The following is a 23,512-nucleotide window of genomic DNA, read 5'->3' as shown; positions in this document are numbered from 1 at the left end:
TTTATTTAAAAAAAAATTACTTGTGATCTTCACATTAGATTATGTTTTGATCTCTATTTATTAAACTTTTGATTTTTTAAATTGATTTAGATTTTAGTTTTTAAATTACTTTAAATTATTATTTTTTATATAACTTTATTTTTTTTTTAAATATTGTTTTTTCAATTTCTATAATTTATTTAGTCAATAGAATATTTGTTAGAGATGTGGCTATTTTTTCATATTATTTTTTTTGTATTTCTCTTATTAATTTTTTACAATAATTTTTTTGATGGATTTTTTTAAAAATGATTATTTTTTTCATGTTTGATAAATTGAATTTAATTTAGTTGATAGGCTATTTGTGGGAACTTTGTTCTTGGAAATTAAATTTTTGATGAAAAATTTGCAAGAGTTTGGCCGAAAAATTGAAAATCCTTCCCATTAATTATTTACTGGCCAATTTTTATCTCCTTCCACTTTTAACTCTTGTTTTGATATTTATTAGTTGTTATCTCCACTTTTAACTATTATTTTTCTTTTTCTATTTATTAGTTGTGATCTCACATTAGCTCATGTTGTGGTCTATTAACTTTTTGATTTTAAAAATTGATTTAAATTTTAGTTTTTGAATTATTTTTTTAATATTTATTTAATTTTTTCTTTAAATATATTTTAAAAAATTTCTATAATTTATTTAGTCAATAGAATATTTATTAGACATTAATTTTTTTGTATTTCTCTTATTAATTTTTCATAATAGAATTTTTGATTGATTTTTAAATTTTTTTTTTTTTCATATTTGATAAATTTAATTTAAATAAATAATATTTATTAATCTATTTAAAATATTTTAGTAAATATTATGCTATTTAAATTAAAAATGATTAATAATCTAATTTGTTCACATAAGATTATAATTTAAATATCCACTTTTAACTATCATTTTCATTTTCTTATTTATTTAAAAAGTAACTACTTGTGATCTCCACATTAGATTATGTTGTGATCTCTATTTATTAAACTTTTGATTTTTTAAATTGATTTAGGTTTTATTTTTTAAATTACTTTAATTTTTTTTTTATATTGGTTTAGTTTTTTTTTTAATATTGTTTTTTCAGTTTCTATAATTTATTTAGTCAATAGAATGTTTGGTAGAGATGTCGCTATTTTTTTTTTTTTTTTTTGTATTTCTCTTATTATTTTTTCATAATAAATTTTTTGATAAATTTTTTTAAAATAAATTTTTTTTCATATTTGATAAATTGAATTTAATTGTAAAATATTGAAATTATTTAACACGTTTCTTAAACAATATTCAAATTTCCTAAATATTGTAAATTTTATATCTATGGTTTAATTTTCAACTTTTTTATTTTTGTATTTTTATTTTAAAAAAACTTATATTTACATTATTTAATGTTCATTCCACATTTTTCTCTTAAATCTCATCTCTTATCGGCGCACTCGTTGCATGTACAAAAGCATACGACTGCTAGTTGTAAAATATTGAAATTATTGAACATATTTCTTAAGCAATATTCAAATTTTCTAAATAGTGTTGATTTTATATCTATGTTTTAATATTAAACTTTTTTTTTTTTTTTTGTATTTTTAAAAAATTTATAATTACATTATTTAATATTCATTCTATATTTTTCTCTTAAATCTCATCTGTTATTGACACTCGTTGCATGTACAATAAGTTAATTTGTAGCGTAGATACGTAAAATTAGAGTGCACGGACTATCTTTGAACTAAGAAATTATAATTATAAAAATAGGGTGCGGAATTTTATCTTCAATGGACTATCTTTGACCTAGCGGAGATTAAAATTCTACCCTTTTTGAGGATCACACCAGATATTTACATCGACGTTCCCTAGATAGATATCCCACTAACTGGAGCATGGAATGATAAAACAGATCGATTTTATTCAGACAATATCAACTGACCTTGGGTAAGTGAATGATTTAAGAAGCGCAAATCATTCACTTCTCATGTTAGTATTGATCTGTAAATTTGTAGGGTTTGGAGGATAGTTTTTTAGTAGTTTAACTCTAAATCAAAGAGAAGTTATGGCGGATGATTCTCAGCGCATCAAGAAAATAGCAGCCAGTTCATATGCGTACGAAAGTGACTCGCGATGGGCAGATTACTGGTCAAATATTCTCATTCCGCCTCACATGGCGTCTCGCCCCGATGTCATCAAGCACTACAAGCAGAAATTTTATCAGCGCTACATTGTAAGTGGAAATCGTTTTTTAAAAATACTTTCGATGCAAATTTTGGAAATTGGAAACCTAGATCAGTGGCCCATGAAACCCTACTTTTTCTTGTTAGATTTATGAAATAATTTTGACTTATTATTTTCGTGGGCATTGGTTATGCACTGCTTCTAAAGTGTGTGCCGACCGCTTTCTGAATAACAAATTAGATTCTTCTTTTTAAATTATAAAATTATAAAATCTTTTAGAATGAATCTTATAATCCCTCCCACGTCTTCCTGAGTTATGGACGGCCTTATTATAGTGCCAAAGGGATTGAACCATGACTAGGCAACTACAACCATGCTTAATTATTCTAACAGTAGCTTGAATAAATTGGCTTAATGATGGTTTTACAGAATGTTTAGAATAGGTTCAGCGCTGGCCTCGGTTTTCCTTTGAGATTGAATACATGTAATGTGTACTTTTACCTCCTATAGGCATCGTGGACAACTAGTTTAGCCCAATTTGTTCGGTGATTTAATGGTTAGGCTCTGTTAAAGTTTTTCTCCTTTAGCTCTCTCATCCCGGGATGGATGGCAGAGTGTTTGATCAAAAATGTTGATACAAAAAGGAACACACAATTAATTATCACAAAAAACAGTTTACAAGACTATGAATTGTGGAAAACTACTATCTTAAATGCTCTCTGTTCTTTACAGCATTTGCAGGTCTTCTTTTGTGAGTGGTTTTGGACCCATAGTGTTGTCAATTATGACAATCTTATGAAATATTTTCAGTTTAAGTTTGAATTTTATAGGGTTTCCTTTTATGAGTCTGGTATTTTGTTTATGCAGTCCTGGCCTTTGGGAATGTGTTGAATTGATTCAGTGCATTATATATTAGGTTAGTCTATTCATAGTGCCTTGTTACAGTAGTAGAATTTTATGTAATCATCTGTATAATAAAATTTTATTCAGATGTTTTGGGGTCGCTATTAGATTCTTCATCAGGAAACTAGTATTGAAGCCAGCAGGAGTTGAAGTTGTGACCAATTGTTTGTTATGTACACTTTTTGGTCCTCATTTTTTCGGTTATGCAATGTCTGTGCCTTCTTTCTTCAAAATAATTGATTTTTTTTTGCAATGTCTCCACATTATTCAAATTTCAAGGAATTGGAGTATTTCATCAAAGTTATGGAAAGGCATTTGACTATTACGCATTAAATTTAGATATTTCACTAGAGTGAATTACTACCTTTCAAACTAGTCATGTTCAACATAAATCTTTATGGAACCTGATGGAACTCTAAAATTTGCCAAATTTTAGAGCTCTAAGCACCATGTTCAGAAACAAGGAAGTCCCTATTCACTGCAGACCTAGAGACTTATAGGTGACATGAGGCTAAAAAAACCATCAGCTCTTCGTATTTCTCAGGTTTGGCCTTTCCCAGCTAAATAGTGCAGAGCAGTGATTATATATCAGATCGTGTAACTTCCCCAGGAGCATACTGGTATGGGCTGAGGGCAGAAGTGATTGGGTGGTACTATCTGACATTCAAAAATTATATATGCTAGTGTCCGCCAAGAAAATTAGACCCTCAATAACATCAAAATGATGGCATAAATTCTCAATTTGATTCTATCAGCCTTGGAAATTTTCAGAGAGACATATATGTGAAGATGTAAGTAATTCAATATGGAAGCTGCGAACGTCCTTGAAACTCAGAATAGCTATGGTGGAAAGTATTGATAAGAACTTCCAACATTACCTCAAACCATCCAAAAGAGTTAGCTTGAATATCTGCCTCGAATTTCATTGCAGCGTTCAAACAACGAACTTGTAGCAGGCCCAGGAATATGAAAGACATGTAGTTTAAGTCTCAGCAATATGTACAAGAAAAAACGTGTGCTTAGAAACCAAGTGACAAATCTACAAGAAGTGACTAATTAGAAGGAATGATATTGCATATACAAAGTAATATGCACGGCACCATCAGGAGTATGAAACCAACTTCATCATATTGTGAAAACAATATGGATTGCACTTAGACTATTGGATAAAACTCAGAGTTACGGGAGGCACCATTCTCGTTGATGAATAAATCTTTCTTCTTTTCTTTCAACGGAGAAATATGAACACAAATGATATTGGGAGAATTATTGCGATTATTTTGCAGATATTATGGTTAAGAAACGGTGTCTCAAGGAACTATAAACACAATTCACTGGTACAGTGGAACAATGATGGTGAAGGAAAGCTTCGTCTCCAATGTCAACGAGTAGAGAAATCTAGTTGAAGGTCACACAAACACCATGAAGAACATAGAAGTATTAATTGCATAAAGAGGTATTGAACTCTTCATCCGCCATTTCTCCTGCAAGTTCCACATAATGGAGGACAGCTCTAGTTGAATAAAGAGAGGATTTGCGATGTCTATCCAAGCCAATTAAAGTTTTGTGCGATAGCATATTTCTCAAAAGGCAATTAATGTGAAACTTTGATAAAATTAATATTTGCCAGCAAGGTTAATATTTAATAGGCAATACCATATAGCCTGGTAAAATACAAGTTCTCAGATTTATGATTAAAATTATCATTTAAAAAATTATGTCATAAATTAAAATGGAGGAGGTGTGATTATGTAATAGAAAGGAATGAATTATATTTTAAAAAGATACGATCCTTCATTCTAAAGGGTATCATCTTTTGGAAAGATATATAATAAGATTCGAATCTATTTGGAGACCAAGAAGAGACATATTCGACATTGAACATATTCAATATTCACAAGAAGCATTTAATATTTATTTGTATGGAGGAATAAGGGCTTAAATATGACTTGTAATATAAATTCATTTATTTTATTTTAATAATAAAATAATATGTCCTTTGTTTGTTTCTAAATGGCATGGAGATTTAAACTGCAGATGATTCGTCATTTGTAATTATTTTATGAATTCCGTGTACAATTTAAATGTCAGATAAGTGGACACGGTTATTTAGCATCTTGAACTTGGCCATCATAGATATTGTGAAATATCAATTTGTTTTTGTATCTATGTCTAGTTTGTCTCCCTACCAAAGGAGTTAAAATTCAATCTGGACTAATTTAAGATAGTGTAAATATTTGATTTGTCGCATCTTGATTATTTAATTGTTGACAGTAAAGTGCATAGAACATTATAAAGTTGTATGTGAAAAATCTTCATTGAAGTTGACTCTATTGCCCAGATAAGCAGAGCACTGGTCTTTTTATTATTGAAGTTAGAAAATCTATATCTTCCTTCTTACAAACATTAAATCCATTATTTACAAATATTATACAATTCATCTATTTCAAATACTCAGCATTCAGTTTCATTTCGATCGAGTTGAAGGACTTTGCCAACCGAAAAATTCCAAAGCTTAAATTCGCTTTAGAAAAGCTCTGAACCAAGTGATCAGGTTCGAGGAGAAGGTCTACCCGCCTAGGTGTAATGGAGCCTAAGTGCAGGGGAATCAAGGTGATTCTCGTTTGTTGGCCAGAACTGATTGTGGAATCCTATCGGAAAAGTGGTAGGCTCTTGGATTTCCAATCTGCAGTTTTGGAAACCAACAGAACCAAATGGAAAATTTTGAGAGGTAAATTTTTAATTTGTGCACTAATTAATTTTAGCAAGACAAACATGGAATCATAGTGGTGCTGCTTCAAGTGGTGGAGGGTAAATGACTATGGTATATTGGAATTATTGTAGATGTCAGTTTGTGACAGGATGTCTTTTGACACCTTCCCCAAGTAAAAAGTGGGAACTATGCACTGTTTAATGATCTTGATTCAAATTTTTTTTTATTTGCTATCAGTAGTCCACTAAAAGGTTACAATTGAGTTCAGCCTAGCATGAAGCAAAAAAAAACCAACTACAAGGACACAAATATACCCCAAGCCAAAAAAAGAAAAACCAGAGAGACAAACAATGCCAATCACAGTTGTTAACAGTTTTACATCATTTATCAAAATACAACCATTATAACCATATACCACATTAGATAGACAATTATTGCCAGCAGCATTTGATATCATTATTAACTGTCAATTTTCATTTTGATTGTTGTCTGCAGCAGCAGTACATCCTGAACTTTTGTTTGTTGAACTGAAGATTGTATATACAATCTCAATATCGTCCTTTTTTTTTGAAATGTGGTTTATAGAAATGAAAGCTGTGGGATTCAGTCCATGGACATGGTTTTCAGGTTTGTCTTCATTATGTTCACCAAATTTACGATTTTTATGAAGATTCAACCACCACTTCACCTGTTTTATTTCTGGTTTGTAGATCACTGTCAGCTCATTGTCTAGTAACCTATAGAATCTATCTTTCTGTTTTTAATAACATTGTAATCTTCTCTTTTTGTCAAATCTTCTGGTTTCCCTATCAAATGAGCAGTTTCACACGTGGTGAATTGCCATTGTGCATGGCTATGTCACAAGGTTCTAGTTCAAGTTTGCGTTCGGCTCCAATTAAATTCAATTGAAGTGTTACTAAGGAAACATGATTTAATTTGTCTTATATAAAATTGAACAACAAAATATAAGTAATACATCTGTGGAAGTAATATAATATTTAATATGAATACATAATAATAAATCTAAAAACATAATAATATAAATATGGTTAAATTTTTAGTTTAAATATTAATATATAAATAATAAATATATTAGTTGGAGTGATCAACATATGGGCAGCATCAACCTGCTATAACACCGTAATGGAGAGACTAACACTACTGGAAAATTAAAATGTATTGACATACAACATACTGCAGAACACTTTGCTTAGAAGGGCAAAGAGGGAGTGGTGGTAGGTAACCGATCAACAAATTACTAAAATAAAAAATATTAGTAATTAAAAACTAATCATCTGCCTCAGTAAACTTAAGCATAAGTAATTGAAACATTCATTTACTCCAACACCTCTCCTTCAAAGAATATAGGGAGAAGATTATTACACATTATGAGCCAGATGCAATATGGGTCTTGAGTACAAAACCATTTTAGGTACCCATGTATGATGCAATGCAATGCAAATAGAAATCTCTTGCAAAGGGGAGAAAAGGAGAAAACCGCATGGGAAAAAACTTCTCTACAAAAGAGAGGAACAAACAGGATGCATGCATGGAGGACTCAATCACACCCCCACAAAGGACAACATACATAAGGTTTATATAAAATATCGCTTTTGGGAGGGGAGAGAGGATAAAACATAGGTTCCCTGCAATGAAGAAGCTCCAATGTTAATGAAGAATGCCCTGAAACAAAAGATGGCCCAATGACTACATGCACCACATTTTCTCTTAGGAAGAAACGAGTCCACTGAATGATGAGAAAGCCACTGCATGTCCAATTTAAGGAAGGGGAAGGAAATCTCCAAATAAGAATCTTTCAAAACTGATTAGGAGTCTCCAACCACTAACAAAAATCTCCACATGTTCATGACCAAATTGAATCAATGAATGTGACAAAGCAAGTTAATGAGGAAACTCATCAATATCAATGTCCAAAGATGTATCAACGGTAGAGCTATCATCAGATAGGAGGGAAAACCCCTTAAATATGTCTTTAAATCTTTTAAGATGAGACTCAAGAAACAAATCTGAAACACCTGCCAAATACCCATCCCAAGCAAGATCTTGAACATTTTGAACAACCCGCTGAATAGAAGTTATCTCCAAATCTGAAGAAACAGATGGTGCAGGAAGCTTATCAATAGTCTCAATAACACCAATGTTTAAATGACCAAACTGTTAATGTTTTGCCCAGATATAAAGATAAATAAACAGCTATAAACAAAATAAAGAACACTAAGACATAGAAAGACACAACAATTTATACTTGGAAAACCCTACAACTTGATGGAAAAAATCCAACCACACCAAAAATATCTCTTTTGTTAAATAATAGAGGTCTGTGTACAATGCTTCTAACTGAAAAAGCAATCAGATATATCTTGAATTGAGAGACTCTTCATATCATAACTGAAACTCTCTTCATTTTCCAAATGGAAGTCTCTTTATACTTCCAAACATATGTCTTTTCACATGTTGCATGTCTTCATATTTCCAAACACGTGTATACAAAAGAACACCATGCAAGTAATTAGGATATCTCTTGTAGCTACAAACATCAACACTCATTCTTAGCAAAGGAGATATCATTTGCAGATTCCACGTCATCTTGACAAACTCAATGGCTACACCCGTGTGTGGATCAACAACAAAGCTTTATCACAGATTTTCTCAACATGATATAGACATCTCAGCATTATATTTACCATGGCTACTCCCAAAGGGTGAAGAAACAAAAAAACTAAGTTATGGAGTCTCACACATGAATTCCACCATGTCTACTTGTAGAGGGTGGGTCCACCATACCTATTCGCAGAGAGTAGAACAGGGACTTTCGCCTCAGACTTCTCTCAGAGAAGAATGCATCTTCCACCATGCCTACTTGTAGAGGGCTGATCCGCCATACATACTCGCGAAGGGTGGATTGAGAGCTTTCACCTCATACTTCTCCCATAGAAGAATGCATCTTCCACCATGCCTAATCACAGAAGGTGGATCCGCCATACCTACTCGCAAAGGGTGGAACAAGGGATTTAACTTCAAACTTCTCTCGCAAAGATGAACTCATTAACAACATGTATAAGAACAACTGAGATTCTCTCTTAAGAGAGACTCCCTCTCAATAGGAGCAACATTCTCACTGCTTTCATTACCACAACAAGAGTGTTGATTCCAAGTTGACCAAACAGGGAGTTTTAGGAGTCACACTGCCACACAGGCCTGCAAAGAATTAGGCATTCTCCCTCTATCATGCAAGCTCCCTTTGAATCTGATTTCTGCAGCTGAATAGTCTCCATTTGAACATCATTTCTTCCTCTTCAAAGAAACTAATCATATTAACAACCTGTATATGATCTTATTTTTTAATGGAGATGTGTATCACCAATTCAGTCCCATGATTGCAAGAAGTGTACCCATGTTCATTTCTACAATCTGCATGACTTTGCATGTAATCTCTTATCATTCATTGCATCTCAATCCATCCCGGAAGCATTTTAGGAGAGATTAGTAGTTGTTCAAAGAAACAATCTAATTTGAAGAGAAATATGCAGATCAATGCCAAAGATATATATGATTCGCTATACTCAATATTATAGCATGAATAAATCACATTAAATTTATAAACAATATTCAAGGTATAATAAAAAATTGCTCATTAATTGCAGTCAAAGAATAACACTCTTCAAACAATACTTGACCTTTTGAGCAACAGAGCCTTCCATTGAGTCATTTGAGCTTCTAGCTCCACATTGTATATCTGTTTATTCTCTTGTGAGCGTGCTGCAGATACCTGTTCTTGATTCCTCTGCCACCAATTCGTTCCTCTTTCTCTTGATATCTACAACTCCTCTAGTGAATCACAATCCTTCAGAAAATGAAAATTATTCCTTACTCAGCATTATTGTAGATGTCACAAGATGCTCGGCCATTCTGTGTTGCAGGGTATTGACAAAGAGGGCTGCAAGAATATATGAGGCCACAACAACCTTGCGTGAAACTCTTTGAGATCATAAGGAAGCCACAGGAAACCACATATCAATACCCAATAAGAACCACATCTCTTGGAAACAGTCTAGCAGAATTAGCTGATTTGCTGAAATGGATTAAACGCCCGAAGGTTCACGACAATCTATGGTTACGGCTTGAACGTGAGGCAACAATTATATCCGTTGAAACCTTAATATGATATTTATCAATCTTCATGCCACAGTATAAAATCTAGTAGCAATGTTTGAATGGAATACTAATAGTCACTTAAATATCATTCACTGCAAAGCAATGTTCAAATGGAATATAGTAAGTCACCCAAATATCATTCACAGCAAGAAAAGGTATGTTCCGCAAATGTTAATTAAGTGATATATTATTCAAACCCATAGTGAACTCCAAAGCTTCTCACAGAGCTCTGGATTTCAATGGCCAACACATGGTTTTCATTCTCCAATCATAAATTGAGTTGCTAATGACATTTTCTGTACACCATGGCAAGCATTAGATTTATTAAACTTCCATCATGTGATTTACATTGAGTGCCAACAATAGACCTAGCCTTTGGAAAATCTCCGTCTTCAATTATTTGCCGGAATGGAGTTCATTTATTTGCAAATAATGTCTCAATCTTTCTGCCCTAATGAACACTGGGCAATAATACTTATGGCAACCACAATAATTTCTAATGTTTACAAATGTTCTCCAAGTCTCATTTGAACTAAAACTTTGCCATATATATATATTGTGGCCCAATGAGCCAAATATTAAATCACAGCTTATGCTTTTATATAATACAAGGCTTCATATTTAAATATTCTCCTTATATGTTTTCTTTGTCTGTACTGATTAGAGTCGGACCCATCCAAATACTTTTAAACTAAAGATTATGTGGCTAAAGCTCAGATGAACAGCTATTGAACCTCAGACGCAAACATTTAACTGTAGGATTTATGAAAATTCAGAAAATTATAATTTAACTTTCAGATTATAGTTTTGAAATAGCTCGCACCAGAAACAAATTATAATCATCAAATACCTCAGCCCTGCAAATGCTTTGGTACTGCAGTTTTGTTTTTGGAGAAAGACTTCTCAGATTTGGTGTTAGTGTAGACTCTGTTGCAGATCTACCTTATTGAGGAACCATGTTCCAGCTCCTTGCAAATTGCTAAGGTTTTTGTTTCTAGAAATATCCAGCCACTTCGAATGCCCTAGGCAGATTATCAAATAAAAAATAACATATGAACATAATGAACAAGAGAAACTGCCTTATTTGCTGTTATTTAACCTGCTCTGATACCATGTTAATGTTTGGTCCAGAAGTAAAGATAAACAGCAATAAACAAAATAGTTATCACCAAGACACAACAATTTATCGTGGGAAACCCTCCAACTTGAGGGGAAAAGCCCAGCCACACCAAGAAAATATCTTTTTTTATCAAATAATAGAGGTTTGAGTACAGTGCTTCTAATAGAATACACAAAGCAATCACATGTATCTTGAACTGAGAGACTCTTCATATCATACTAAAAGTCTCTTCATTTTCTAAATGCAAGTCTTTTCATACTTCCAAACATATGTCTCTTCATATGTTGCATGTCTTTTCATATTTCCAAACATGTGTATATGTAAGAGCACCATGCAAGTAATTAGGATATCTCCTGCAGTTACAAACATCAACACAAACCTCTCCTCACAAACATGATTTGCCCTTGGTGGAAGAGTACGATCATCATTCAAAAGAAAAACGTCATCAGTAGATCCTTTCCCACAAACTTTCATATATGTAATTGTTACCCATCAAAATGTTTGGTGAACTAGAAAGCTCAAAAGCAGAAAGCATATCCATAGAAGATGCTATATGATGTGATGTACTGTAATTAAGAAGCCATCCACTTTTTTAGGAATAGTGGACGCTAGGAGTGCATTACCTTTCCCAAAATATGAAGTTGTCAATTGTGTAATGATGAGAAGCTGCCGATTGTGATGTTGAAGAATATGTAGGCATTCAAAGGGCAGCAGGATATTGTGCTTTTGAAGAAGGTATGGAAACTCATCAATCTTCTTAGTATAACACTTATGCTCATTATGTCCTCTTCTTTTGCAAGAAGCACATTTAATCTTCTGTTCAGATGATTCCGTTTGAGAATAGGTCTTGGACTTAGCAGGAGGTTGTGAAGGATGATCCTGACCTCTCTCACTAGATTTAGAATCCTTATTTTTTGTCATTGCCATTTGAAGCCTTTGGATGTGGGTCCTTTGCAAGGAGTGCACGAGACTTAGGAGGCGCCAATGTGCCCATCTGTGCTAACTTTGCTTGTTCCCCTGTGAGATGTGCTGCAAGACCATCAAGAGAAGGCTTTTTTGTGCACTACCTAGAGCATTTATTGTAGCATAAAATGCAGAAACCAATATAGAATAATCAGGACCAAGCTTAGAGAGAGCGTATAGTATCATTCGCTCATCATCTTTTGTAACCCCACATTCAGACAATTGCTTGTGAAGAGAATTGAGCTTGGTGAAGAAGGCTTAGAAACAATCAAAATGTCTTGGATCCAGGTTCATTAGTTCATTCTCCCAATGAAATTTCCCCATCCCTACCAAAGAGTTTCTCCAAGGTTGTTGAAATCTCATCAGGATGTGTACAAGATGCAACATGATATTTAAAAATTAAGATCAGGAGAAATGGACAAACAAAGAGTTCCAAAAGCTTCTTCTGGTTTATTAAACCATTATCTCTTTTCTACAACACCTGTTGTTGCCTGTTGGTCTAGAGTCTTGACCATATGTGATTCCATGCAACTTTAATGTTTACAACAATAACTCCATCTTTGATTTCCACTCATAATTATATGGCATTAGAAGTACAATCTTGGACCAATAATGATCAAACAAGATATTGCAGCAATATTCATCACCATTTCAACAAATAACTCCATTGTTCACAAGAAATACTGCAAAATCAACATGCAACTTCAACAGAATAAATAGAGAAACAAACTGCAAAATACCTTAGTCATAGTGAAGTTGATGAAAAAACTAAAAATCCTTTATGACAGTTTATGGGTCGCCAAAAAACTAACTCTGTTAGCAAAAGGTTATGCAAAAGTGGAAAAAGGCACTTTTGGAACAACACACTAGTTGAAGGTCAAAAAGTCCATGCCCAGCTAGGTTGCCTATAACTCTTGCAACAGCTACTTCTTTGACAGTTTAAGCACCAAGCCACAAGCAACTTTGTTCAATGAGCCTTAAGCTTGGTTGATATAGAAGAGTAATTTCAGTCTTTGAGTGATAAATATGGGCCCAAAATCTTAAAGACCAAACTTCTCAGGCCCACCATGCCTTTGTTGTGCAAAGCCATGAAATGAAAATCCTAAATAGACCCAATCAGAAGCACATTCACACATAAATTGATCCAAAGTTGACCCATTTGTAGGAAATTTACTAATCTTTCCCACAGAATTTGCTTTGAAGTGGAGGGAAAAAGCTGGTCCATAGTTGAAAGAAGTCTATTCTGTTAAGAACACACCAACTTAGCAAGAAAGAACCATTCATTCCACAAAGTATATAAAACTCTGCAGATACACATGCCTGCCTGCAAGCTGACCAAGATAGGAAACATGGCCTTGTAGACACAAAATTGCCTGGCTCTGCCTAAAAAGGTGGATTGAAGTACACAATTTGGAAGCCCAATCAGAGGCAATAACAACTTCAGTCAATGGATGAAAAGTCAATAATGCCAATAGAGCGGATTGGGGAGGTGGATAGAGCCAACTAACCTTCAGGAAAGCAACATATACAAGTGAGAGATATATGGTGTTTTGAGTGTCAAATGAAATGAGACAAACAAAACATAATATTGAATATCTTTCTCCTGACAAACTAAGGTGATCTCAAACACCAAGCCACAGATTAATCTCATAAACAAAAGCCACAGATTGAATGCTCTGATACTTTGTTGGAGCAATCATTCTCCCAGGAGCACTATAAAATATTTACAAAGAGATTAATACTGATTTTAACATGCACACACATAATAGTGTGCCCCTTAGTAAGGCTTTAACATATGCTATACTTATATTTATATGAAATATGTTAGGTTTTTTAATATTTACCTATTAAATATGCCTAGTTGAAATTATGCTTTATGGAATTGCTTTGCTTGTACACCAATTTTATTTGTTTAAATTCGACAAGAAGTTGTACAACATAGTAAGCACAGGAGATTCTAGCAGAAGAGCAGAAAGAATCCAAAGGAACCAAATGACTATAGTTGGAAGGTTATTAATATTAGCGGCCCTTGCCATACTAAATTGGATCCTGAATCTGGTTCAAACTGGACCTGGACCTGGATCTGGCTGCATATGCCATGGTTCTGGTAACATAGGATTAATGTTTTTGAATTTATTGTGATGGCATATGTAAATTAATGTTTTTACATTTAAGGTGATAGTCCGTGTAGCTTGAATGATCAGGATGATATTATTATGTTGCTTACAAGATTTATATTCTAAATGTTGAAGTTTGGACATAAACAGGATCCTGAGCTTGAGGTGGAGCCACTTTTGTCAACTTCCTCTTCACAAACATCAACAAGGTCATCTGCACCATCAACAGAGCCAAGTCGGTCAGTCAATTCAGGTTGTATATACAGCTCTTCTTGGTGTTGAACTTTACATTTGAACCATAATTATTGTAGAAGTACTGTGCCTGGTTGCATTCAGTATATTTACAAAAAAATTATATCTCATTGTTTGATTATCAGGAAGTCAAACTCAACCTGCAGGAAGAAGTGCAGGGTCTTCTGGACAAGCGAGTGCACGGAATAATTCCTTGAGGCTTGATCGAAATTCTATTCAGTTCTTGACTAATGCTTGGGTACTATATATTGATCTTTTATTTCTTCTTATTCGATAGAGTGTTCGAAGAAATTCATTTTAACTTGAGGATTACATAAGCAACAGATCTTGGTTGCTCTCCACTTGGTTTTTCTGTCTTTATACAAGGCTATATTTGAGTTGCTTAAACTAAGCCAACCGATTTCTATAAAGAATAAAAATGCGTATCCTAAAGGCTTGGTTCTAACTTCAAAATAAATTATTTCAAAAATTCAAAAGTAATAATTTGTAGATATATTAAGGAGAAGAAATGTTAAGTTTCGTAGTTGTACTGTTGATGTTACTGCTGTGACCTACCTTGATTCCTGTTTCTTTGACTCAAAGAAGTCTTTTTTGATTGAGCAGCCCTATCAAGTCCAGTCTCCTTTTAATTCATTTCAAAATTTCAATCAATAATGATCCACCAAGGTGCACTGAGCTACTTTAGTTGACTGAGACAAGAGTTCTGAGCTTAGAAGCAATAGGGGTGGAGCCATCTGAAAAACACTCATCTTCATCTATCATTGCTGTTTATATTTTTGATTATGCTTACTCTTTCTTCATTTCCTTCTCTAGGGCCACCCATATAACATATTTTTCTCCGCATAGCTACCTGTAACTCAGGCACCTCAACATGTTCTTCCATCATTGTCAGTTTGGCGTAATGATATATGGTGCTTTTGCAAGAAAGGCTGGTCTGCTCTAGGAGTCCTGAAGGATTTGGTAGGAGTTTAAAAATGGAACCTCATGATAATTTGCTGCCTTGTGCAGTTACATTGTTTACAGATGTTTTTTAGAACTTTTGCTTTTTAGCCTTTTCAGATTTTGAGAAATTGCTTCCCCCCTCTCGAGGACCAGAGAGACATCTTACTAGACTCAGGGGTCTATAAGATCACTTGCTCTTGCGGTGCCCCTCACATAGGGGAAACTGGTCGCTCATTTATTACTAGAATCAAAGAGCACAGCGCTGACATCAACCATGAGTGAACCCTCAAAATCTGCCCTCGCAGAGCACTCCCTTACGACTAAACATCATATTTGTCTTGAGAACACTCAGGTGCTCTCGAGGGAAGATGATTTTTTCAAAAGAAAGCTCAGGGAGGCAATAGAAATACACAACCACCCATCCAGCCTTAATCGTGATGATGGTTGGTGCATTAGTGCTTTGTGGCATCCTCTTCTAGCTAAACTAAGATAGCCCCTATTTTTCTTCTTCTAACCACCACCCCCCCCTCCATCACCTTACCTTGGTGCCTCTTTTTTCGCTTATTTTTTCCAATTTCCTCTTTGTTGTTTGGGTTTTGCTCTTTCTCTTGTATCCAATTTTCGCTTTTGCATTTGGGTTTTGCATTTAGTGGTGACCCTTTATCCTATTTGGATATTTTTTCTTATTTTTATTCTCATATACAGAGATTTATTCGTTCCCCACCCACACACACACACACATATCTTCCTTTGCACTTCCCGCCTATTATTCCTTAGGTTAATCTTGTGTTTTCTGTTTTTTGTTATTTTCCTTTGTTATTCTTATGTTTATTTCAATTTATCATTAAATATTTTCTTAGTTTTTATCCACTAATTTATTTAGATTTATAATAATTTTTTTATTCTCAACCTCTTATTTTCTTTTCTTACCACTATATATATATATATATAACTACGTTCATATTCAAATTCATTCATATATATATATATATAACTATACTTACATATATATAGTTTCATATATATATATATATACATTTTATTTTTATCTTCTTTTTCTTTTCCTTTTTTGATTATATTTTTTTATTAAATAATTTTATCTCATTTTTACTTCTAACCTCTTATTGTTATTTTTACATATATACTTGTGCACTTTTTTAGGTATATATATGTCTGTGTGGATGTGGTTTTGATATACGTACTTGGTTACGTATATTTGAGTATGCATTTATACGTGCATAAATATACACCTTTATATATATATTTAGATATATATAATTGTATATTCGTACATTCATGCATATAATATAGGTATTTGTTTCTTATTCCTCTGATAGTGTATTTATTCATATTCTTTATTACTATTTTCTTCTTTATTGGAATTATGATTACTCTCTTTCTCTCCACGTTATTGTTTTATTTTCGTCACTTTTTTTTTATTAATAATTTTTCCACCACCTTCTTCATTTTATTTTGTTCCTTCTACTTGTTTAATTTCTGGCTACTATTCTAGTGGTGCCTTCTAACCTTTTTTGCCTTTGTATTTGGGCTGACTTTTTTCTGTCCCATGGTTGACCTTGTTTCATTGATCTTCGTGTCCATTTCCTCCTCCCACCTAGGTTCTCCCTCTTATATTCTATTTTGGTCTGCAACTTATCAGTTTTTCTCCTCCAGCTCTTCATATCCTGATGATGGATCACAGAGTGTGATTCGAAACGTTGATGCAAAAATATGGCACACAATCGAATCCAGAATACGCATCTCCCTACCTCTAAACTATTCATATTATATTTATTTCATTATCTAAGATATCATTTCCCTCTGATATTTATTTCTTGTATTCGACATATATTTCTCTGTGTCTGCAATGTTGCTAAATTTTGAACAAAGAAGGTGTAGTCTGTACAAGTTTCAGACTATCATTTCTTGGTTATTTGCTTTTTCTCAGTATCTGCAGCAATGGTTAGTCATGCTCATTTCCCTTGAGAAAGTCTATGAACCAAGCACATTTTTGTCTTATCATGTGATGGTTCTTGATGCAATTGTTTTTTCTGTCTAAACTAGCATGTATTCTATACAAAGTTTGATAGCTGAAATGAGACAACTCTTGGATTGGATTCCAGAGAAGATAATTCAATGCAATACACCAATGCAAAATGAAGGTTTTGTACATGCTTCAGATTCTATATTTTATGGAAGTCATGCATATTGCCTTCTTTTTGCTGTGATAGATAATTTATATTGTGTGCAAAGGATACAAGCGCAAAAATTGTATTTTAATAAATTATTAAATACTAATAGACCTTACCTGAGGTACAAATCTTAAGTAATTGGTACTCTGACACATTATATTTCCCTCTATGTTAAAGTCTAGAAGCTGGGTTGTTTCACTCATTTAAAGCAGGATGCACTGTGCAATCAGTTTTAATTTGAAACTTTACCATACGTGGTACAGAGTTTGCATTTTCTCTCCCTATCTATTGTGGTCCCATTATAAATTTTTGCCACAGAAGGTAAGAACTTCCTTTTGTCATTGAGCTCACCCTAGTTATTTGTTCAACTTAACTCTTGGATGGAACTCATCTTATAAAGAGAACAACTAATTGCTTGTTTTTTTATCACCTATACCGTTGTGATTGCTGGTTTTCGACCGCCAAGGAAATTTGACTGTTTTCTCTTTATCTTCCATGGAATTTCAACTGGTAACCATTGGAAATAAATGTCCCCAGTATCTGGCTTTCTGTTTAGTGTCAAAATGAGGGGAATATGATTAAAAGCATTATTCTTGTTGGTACCTATCTCTACCTTAACTACTCAAACTCTTGCCGAGGTTGGACCCTATTTAAGCATTGTGGTTAAGCTATGACTAGTTACAGAGGTAGGAGTATCACATATTACAGATTCTAGTCGCTGGCATTGTTGATTCCCATTCCATCGGTCAAAAGGAACTCAGGAAATTAACATCCATCTAGCATTAACTTTTAATAGAGTCCACCTCTTCTTGCAATTAGCTTCCCACAGTTTCTTCTGCCTCTTTGACCATGACTCCAATCACCACAGTCAGGTCTTGATGGCAGTAGTAAATGTATATTCCTGAGGCTGGAATTCTTTATCCTTTTGAAGGAATATGCAGATGACTAATGAGGTCCTTTGATAGAGGCAAAAAATAATTTTGCCCTTGTCAACCAACGATTAAATCAATCACCACAAGCTCTAGTTCTTTGGCTAGAATCATCATAAATGGACTTCCACTGATGATGAGCTTTTAAACTCTCTGGCACTCATTGCAGCATCAAGCTATTGTTGATTATCAAGCTGCTCAATCCTGGTGACGTGTCCAAAATGACAAAAGTGGTTTATTTTAAAAGTTCTAGTCACACTTGGCCCACAAAGCTTGAAATCTTAGCCATTCTAGAAAATGCTTGCATCAATAAGCTTTAGAATAAACACAATATTAGAGAAAGAGCTAGTTCTTGGTAACTATTTACTTATTTCGGAAAAAAAGATCAAAATATTAAAAAGTGAAAACAAACCATTTGATAAAACAAAAACTTGGAGATAAATCTAAGGAAAAAACTTTGAATGGAATGCCCCCCACTTCAAGTTCAAAGTTTTTCCTGGAAGCTATATAACACTGGTTGACAGTAGAGCTGTAAAAATAGTGAGATAACATTGTCTAAGCACTAATCAAGTTTTCACCCACTTCACCAATGAGTAGCAATCCAATTTTTGGTAGGGAGATGTGTAGAACTGGTTTATATTCTTAGGATAGTATAGTTTTTACTTTACTTTTTTTCTTTTTCATTCCTTTTTTTTGGCCATGGGTGCTCTAGTATCACCCATGCATGGGTGATGGGAGACTTAGTGTGGGTACATTCTAGGATTCTGTGAGACAGATCTGGGCTATGCCTAGGCAGGATCTGATTTCTGCAGTGGATTTAGGTGTACTCATATGTTGAATGTATGGGGATTGACCTGGAATAGACTAGTATATTATCCTGTCACTTGGCTAATCTGGTATTGAAGTGATTTTCAATTTTGTTATTTAACGTCTAAGGAACTTTGTAGATCAAAGCTGTCTCCATTTTCATGAACAATGTAAACTATTGACTTTTGATTTGAATTTGAAAAATTTGAATGTGGCAGGTTGTGATCATGGCAGCAATAGCAATATTTCCCCTTTTTCCTCGTAGTCTGCTTGATCGGGCCTACCGATTTGCCATAGTGGGCACTGGATTCTCATGTGCACATTCCATATATTCAGTATATGGGGTATTTATCTCTTCCTACTTTTGAATTAGTTTTGGTTACATTTAGTATGATGACGTATAATGCTAAATTTCTGTGTAGAGCTTTCTTTTACTATTTTATTACAAGTCTTAGGGTTCAACTGATAAAAATTCTCTGTACAACAGTCCTCATTATATGAGGCCAATTTAAAAAATTGGTGTTGGATGGTTGTAGTCTTACTGTCTGAAGGTATCAAGTATTTGTAGGCTTAATTTGATTATGGTCTAATTTAAAAGATATCCCCTCTGGGCCAAAATCTGTTCTCTTATATTTATGACTGTTTGCTTACAGAGGCCAAGTCTAGGGTTCAACTGATATAAATCTCTTTACGACACTCATTATATTAGGCCTTCAAAAAAATTGGTTTTAGTCTTTAGATGGTTGTACTCTTTCTGTTAAAAGGTATCAAGTATTTGCAGGCATAATTTGATTAAGGTCTAATTTAAAAGATAACTCCTTGGGCCAATATCTGTTTTCTTATATCTATGAGTGTTTGCTTACAGAGGCCAAGAGCATGGAGCCTGCAAGCTATTCAAATTTGGCTTCAATCTCTTATTGCGACAAAGGATTTCCTTTATCTTCTATATTGCTTTTCCTTTATTTCTTCCACTATGCCTATTAAGTGTGAGGATTTACATATGCGCCTTGCATAATTGATTTTTTTTCCAGATTAGGTTGGATTTACAAGTTTGATTAGCATCATTATCAAATTTGATTGCTTTTGACATTTGTTAAATGTATCATGGAAGCCAGTTGCTTTGGTGCCAGTCGTATGTCGGTCACTTGAGTTGGTTGCAAAATATTTAAGACGCAACTTCAGTAGTGCTCGTCTTTACAGGTAAAGAGCTGAGCTGTAGCTGCAAGTGTTGTATGGGTTTATTGTAAATATCTTGGCATTTAAATCAGAGATGATCTAATATTCTACTGGCATTTTTCTGCTCAAATGAACATTTTTTATGTAGACACTGAAGAAAAACTGTAACGTTTATACACTTCAGGATTTAGGTGTTGAGACACCATTTTCTGTTTTAGTAGTCTATTTGCTTTTGATTCCTAATAAGCTTGTGCAGTACTGCTTAGCAGCCTTTTAAATGACGTTACAAAGTGAACTAATCTCTGCATTTGGTAGAGTGAGCTTCCCATCCACATATTCATCTGCTTTTGTTCCTTTGATCATGTGTGTCTGCCTATACATGGACTTATATAACATGAATAATTTGTTAACAATTTGTTTAAGATCATAATACGCTAAACCTTTGTAGACATTCTCCTGACTTGTCTCTAAAGTCAGGCATGCCCTCCTTTAACCTGTACCAGAAAACCCTTTAGGTCTAGTTGTGCTTCTACCATAGCAAGCATGGGTGGGGTTATCCTTAATCTAGAATGCTTGAGAAATTAGGATAGCCGACTCTTAGATCCATCTCTCCACCAGCTGCTTGGGTGAAATCATATATCTATCCTACCTTCCTTTTGTATTATGGATGTCTATCCTCGTGTTATTTGAGGAGAACAGTCCTGACATTCTATTTGTTTTCATTTTTTTGGCTTTCGTATTAAACCATTCAACCAATAAACATAGACGATCTTTCTAAATTCCTTTTTATAGGAGTTGAACCTGCGTAAGAGCCAGTTGTACCCCTTGGCCAACAACCTGCCTATAAACTTATTTGGTCCCAGTACATGACCAATAAACCTCAGGTAGAACAAGTTCAATGCTTGTATTAACAATTTGCATGATGCAGTTCTTGTGTTCCATAGAGTAATCAATCCATTCAACACACTCTGAGACTCTCGTCGTGATATAACATGTTTTCCACCATTTCTTGTGGATAAGAACTTTACAGTGCCAATAATTTAATAAAATATTGGTGTGCTGAGCATTGTAGTTTGCAATATCAAATTTAAGAAGTCTAATCAATAGAATATTTAGATCAAAGCTTCAATTGAGTTTTGTGGAAATTCATCAAAATGAAATGGTTACTCGGATATTTCAGCATTGGTTTCTGGTAATTTGCAGTTGATCTCTTAATAAATGTTTTGTTTCTTAAAATATACAACTATTCTATCATAGTGGACTTACCCATTTGGTTCATATGGACAGAAACTACTTGGAGAATGGCTGTTTGTGGATTGATGCCAACAGTGCCACATTGAACATTTTGAGTTCCAACGTGGAGATTGGGCTAGGATTTTTTGTGATAATTTTACTTTTTACGTAAGTAAAATTGATGATTAGTGCTAAGTTGAGATCTTTAAGCAGAGGTTATGCATTGTGATCACAAATGAGTTGTATTGATGACATGATATAATGGACATTTTTTGCAGACGGCAGCGGAATATTGTTGTGGCATTTATGTATTGGCAGGTGTGGTTTCATTTCCTTATTTTATCTGTTGTATTTTGAGTTGTATTTTGAGTATTTTGTCTCTAATTGTTTAGTTTTATCATAAGATGCTTTGAATCTACAAGTACAATTGTTTTTGTTTGTTTACAGTTGCTGAAGCTCATGTATCATGCACCTAATACTGCTTCCTACCATCGGAGTGCCTGGGCAAAAATCGGGATGTATGCAAACCCATATATAAATCGTTATGCTCCATTTCTACAAACCCCAATTTCATATGTCCAAAGATGGTTACTTAACTGATATTTTGAACCATAACCTTCACTCTGTTTACTTGATGCTTGCCCAATTCAAATTCATGTTTGGAGCACATATGTAACACTTAAGTTCTTTGACGGTTTTGAAAGTGTTTGGCTCAGTAAGTAGGGGAGGAAAAAATATTCAGGAAATTGTGCTCGGTAAGATTGCTGGGCACTGAGGCTATTTATTATGTTTCTAGTTTTAACAAATTGAGGTAGAGCAATTAGCTCATATGTACTAAAAAAATGCATCATTGTGCTGAGCACTTGCATTTAACAAAATTGAATTGTTATTCACAGGTTTTTATTGTACTTTTTGGTATGGTCCCTTATTTATGGCTTAGCAAGATGTTTGAGGCATTCAAACACCTCGATTTTGTAAAAGAGGGACAAATAACATAAAAAATACCCTTTTATTGACTGAGCAGTTAAAAATGGTTAAGAATAAATTTGTTTTAGTCAGACATTTAATTATATTTTCAGCAGCAATTATTTAATTCCTAATGCACTTAACAATGTCCAGTACTGCTCACTGTTTGGCTCGTCTTTTTTGCAAGAAAATTTAGAAACTGTAAGATTCGTGATGAGAGTTTCTGTTTTCTTACTAGGCACTGGCATCTTTCAATTATTCTTGTTAGTTTGACTCCATTCGTGGATTTTGATCTCTATTTTTCTTTACAATCTTCTTGTCCCAGTTTCAAGAACCCATTTCACTGGGAAAATTCCTTGTATGTGAGATCTTGTCAACTGTGCTGATCTGAGGTTTATCATTGATCCACCCTCAGTTTAGCTGATTAACTTGTGTTGAAAAGTGCATTTCTGGTATCCCAAGCAGTTAGGATTTCTATCATACTTCTTGATGCGCATGCTACTTCATGAAATACAGGCAATTTGCATGCAGCATTATCACAGAATGTGAGATAAATCATAGGCACTGGTGTTTAAAAAATTAAAAATGGAAGTTCTTTGTAGTTTTTTTTCACAATGCATTGCTGTTTATTCAGGTGGCATCATTGCAGGCACACCCACATTTATGAGATCAGCAGCACATTTCTAGATTCACAGTTTCTGACTGTAGTCATTGATGTGAATTATATCAGTGGACACGATTCTTTACAATGTTCTCAAGCTAATCTGCTGAACTTGAAGTGGATGTATAAACATTCCATGGCAATCAAAATATTAAAGTTTTACAGTGAATTTGATGTCAGATCCAT

The 23,512-nt window shown here is 33.8% G+C and overlaps 1 protein-coding gene across 1 annotated transcript; it reads left to right on the top strand.

Annotated features, from left to right (window-relative positions):
• The first annotated feature begins 1,852 nt into the window (after positions 1 to 1,852).
• LOC149568630 (dihydroflavonol 4-reductase/flavanone protein) lies at positions 1,853 to 22,744 on the top strand. The gene is made up of 9 exons (XM_089821496.1): positions 1,853 to 2,225; positions 14,319 to 14,421; positions 14,546 to 14,658; positions 19,509 to 19,634; positions 20,156 to 20,276; positions 20,406 to 20,490; positions 21,754 to 21,867; positions 21,978 to 22,017; positions 22,147 to 22,744. The coding sequence occupies exons 1-9, from the start codon at positions 2,058 to 2,060 to the stop codon at positions 22,297 to 22,299; spliced, it is 1,023 nt and encodes a 340-aa protein (XP_089677622.1). The 5' UTR covers positions 1,853 to 2,057; the 3' UTR covers positions 22,300 to 22,744.
• Positions 22,745 to 23,512: the final 768 nt, after the last annotated feature.

This window comes from Cupressus sempervirens, chromosome 3, assembly GCF_028749045.1.
Source record: "Cupressus sempervirens isolate cs-2001-9-10 chromosome 3, ASM2874904v1, whole genome shotgun sequence".
NCBI lineage: Eukaryota > Viridiplantae > Streptophyta > Pinopsida > Cupressales > Cupressaceae > Cupressus > Cupressus sempervirens.
The sequence above is the reverse complement of the archived record's forward strand: the minus strand, read 5'-3'. Positions and strand labels throughout refer to the sequence as shown.

Bases quoted from the DNA above. Each gene is read 5' to 3' on its own strand.
- LOC149568630 (XM_089821496.1), top strand. From the start codon at position 2,058: ATGGCGGATGATTCTCAGCGCATCAAGAAAATAGCAGCCAGTTCATAT. The intron at 20,277-20,405 runs GTGAGGATTTAC...CATGGAAGCCAG, and splicing joins TTCCACTATGCCTATTAAGT to TTGCTTTGGTGCCAGTCGTA. The intron at 22,018-22,146 runs GTGTGGTTTCAT...GTTTGTTTACAG, and splicing joins TGGCATTTATGTATTGGCAG to TTGCTGAAGCTCATGTATCA.